The sequence below is a fragment of the Tenrec ecaudatus genome, chromosome 13 (assembly GCF_050624435.1).
Source record: "Tenrec ecaudatus isolate mTenEca1 chromosome 13, mTenEca1.hap1, whole genome shotgun sequence".
Taxonomy (NCBI): Eukaryota; Metazoa; Chordata; class Mammalia; order Afrosoricida; family Tenrecidae; genus Tenrec; species Tenrec ecaudatus.
In genome coordinates this window covers 1,809,937-1,812,933 of record NC_134542.1, presented here as the reverse complement: position 1 = coordinate 1,812,933, position 2,997 = coordinate 1,809,937, and the positions used below count along the sequence as shown (strand labels likewise).

The following is a 2,997-nucleotide window of genomic DNA, read 5'->3' as shown; positions in this document are numbered from 1 at the left end:
ACTGGGCACGGGCGTGAGCCCTGAGTGCCATAGAGGGCAATGGGTGCAAACCAAGCAGCTGCTCCACAGGCCAGAGAGGAGGCTCTCTGCTCCACACAGACGGACACGCCAAGCTCCACGGGGCAGTTCCACTATGGCCACAGGTCTCTGTGGGTGGGAATGACCTCAGGGGCAGAGGGTCAAGTGTAAGAATATATTTCTGCCTGTTCAATCCACGCCTTGTGGGCCTTCTGCCGTGACAGCCCTGCAGACCAGAGACCTTGTCACCAGCACCATCTCCCATGGAGTGGGCCCTTCACGGCATCTCCAGTGCTGGTCTAGATAGAGGGACTCTTACAGCTGATTCAAGTCCATTGTCTCTTTCCTCCACCTCCCCGGCCTCTCCTTTCTCCTTCTCTTGGGGGACACGCCGCAGGGGGGCAATGAGCTGCTTTGTGCACCAGAGCAGGGCGCCCTCTGCCCAGCTGCTCGCTGAGTTCTGTCAGGCTGAGCAGGGAGGCCAGGAGCTGACCATCCAGTGGGACGTCCCCGCCACTCTCTATCCAATGGCCATCAGTGGCTGCGGCCCAGAACGGCATCTTCACTCAGACAACAAAGCTGTGCCTTCTTGAGACAATTGTTCCTTCAGAGTTGTTGGCAGAGATGGAGAGGAACCTTCCCTGCATCACTGGTTACCCGGGGACAAGTCCACACAAGGGAAGGAAGGACCGGTGCTTCATTCTTCTCCTTCATGAACCCAGTGATCTAACCACCAGGGACATGATTAGTAAGGGTTAGGTGTTTGGTTTTAGGGACTGATGTACTTGTTTGCTTAGTCAGTTTTGAGCTCACGGATTTCTATACCCTTGTTGTGCTTTCATTGTTGGGTTGTTTGTTTATTTAACTAGATATGTTTGATACCCAAATTTTGTTATATCTTTAGCCAATACCACTACCCATGGCCATCAAGTTTGCTTCAACTCACGTTGATGCTGTGTCGGGTTCTCAAGGGTGTAAATGCTTAGGAAAGCAGAGCCTCTCATTGTTCTCTCGCGGAGTGGCTGGTGCGTTTGAACCACCAACCTTGCGGTTAGCAGCTCACTGTTTACTCAACAGTGCCACCAGGGCTCCTGGTCATTGGCTCCTAGTCCCCTCAACAGGAGCTGGGGGTCTTCCGTGGTTGCTGGGCGCGTGGCTCAAAGAACTGTCACTCAGCGCATGTCTGTGCATGAACTGAGTCAGAGACTCTGTCACCTTTCCAGGCCAAGTTCATCTGGAAGGAGAGCACACAGGACACTGCCATCCCTTAGGCAGCAGACAACTTAGGACCATCCTCCAGGAGACATGTGGTGGTGGACGCAGACCCCTGCCTCCCCCTGACTTCCCTCTGTCCTGCCTCATCTGATCTCCAGGGCCGCGATGACTTACAGCCACGGGAACCTCTCGGGGCTCTCTGTGCAGCAGTTTGTGCTAGTGGGATTTGAGGGCGGGCTGGAGACGCAGGCACCACTCTTTGCTCTCTTCCTGGTCCTGTACACGGTGACCGTGCTGGGGAACCTCACGATGATCCTGGTCATCACGCTGGACGCCCGCCTCCACTCGCCCATGTACTTCTTCCTCAAGAACCTCTCCTTCCTGGACCTCTGCTACTCCTCAGTCATCGCCCCCAAGGCCCTGGCCAACTTCTTCTCCTCAGACAAGGTCATCACCTTCGCCGGATGTGCCACCCAGTTCTTCTTCTTGTCTGTGTTTGCGACCAGTGAGTGCTTCCTGTTGGCGGCCATGGCCTATGACCGCTTCATGGCCATCTGCAACCCTCTGAGATATCCAGTTACCTTGTGCCCCGCAGCCTGTGCCCGCCTGGTGCTGGGCACCTACTGTGGAGGCTGCCTCAATTCCATCGTGCAAACCAGCCTCACCTTCCACCTCCCGTTCTGCAGGTCCCGCCGCATCAACCACTTCTTCTGCGACGTGCCGCCCCTGCTCCAGATCGCCTGTGCCAACACAGCTCTCAACGAGCTGATCATGTTCGGCATGTGCGGGCTCATCATCGTGGGCACCTCCGTGGTGGTCCTCGTCTCCTACGGCTACATCACTGTGGCCGTGCTGAGGATGCCCTCGGCCACCGGGAGGCACAAGATTTTCTCCACCTGTGGCTCCCACATGACGGCCGTGTCCATCTTCTACGGCACCCTCTTTGTCATGTATGGCCAGCCGGGAGCCGTGCAGTCCATGGGGCAGGGCAAGGTGGTCTCTGTCTTCTACACCCTGGTCATCCCCATGCTCAACCCCCTCATCTACAGCCTGCGCAACAAGGACGTGAAGCAGGCTCTGGGGAGACTCGGCCAGCGCCACGCCGCAGTGTGAAGGAGCACTGGGTGTGGGCACAGAACTGCATCTCTTCTGCATCTCTTCCCAGTAGTACCAGTGGGCCCAGGCGCTGTGCGTGCTCTCCAAAAGATGCGTGAGGCCCAGGGGCATTGAGGTGCGGTGCAATCGACAGTGCCTGTTAAAAACGTGAGCTTTGGGGGCCGATTGCATCACGCTGCCTTTCCTGCAGGTGCAGTCAGTCCAGCGCGTCCCCAGCTCCTGTGCAGGTCAGTTGGGTCCTCTGCCCAATGGTCTCCCTTTTCCAGCATCTCCTTCTTACTGCCGTCGACACTGGCCTTACATGTTCTGTGAATGCGAGACATGAGGGTGTGGGTGATGGCGATCCGCACGTGTCGTCTTCCACTTTGTGGCTGTCACATTCACTCTCACATTGTGTCTTTAGACGAACATCACCCTGTACTGTGAACATAGTGAGCTCATCCAATAGATACAGTGTCACAGAACTTCAGAAACCACCCCTCTGGCCTCCCAGGCATCCACTGGGGTGGGGAGGGGTGTCAGCAGATTTAGCTTCCCTCCCTCCATGTGATGATCAGCAATTCACATGCAATGGGAGTGGAGTTGAGTTGGTTTTCAATTATTGAAAGCCACTTCTTGGTCAACTATTACACCGTTTCACTCTGTCAA

The 2,997-nt window shown here is 56.0% G+C and overlaps 1 protein-coding gene across 1 annotated transcript; it reads left to right on the top strand.

Moving 5' to 3' along the window:
• The first annotated feature begins 1,398 nt into the window (after positions 1-1,398).
• On the top strand, positions 1,399-2,346 carry LOC142424788 (olfactory receptor 9S13-like). Its single transcript, XM_075530124.1, has one exon. It carries the CDS (start codon positions 1,399-1,401, stop codon positions 2,344-2,346), a length of 948 nt encoding a protein of 315 aa, XP_075386239.1.
• The last annotated feature ends 651 nt before the right edge of the window (positions 2,347-2,997 follow it).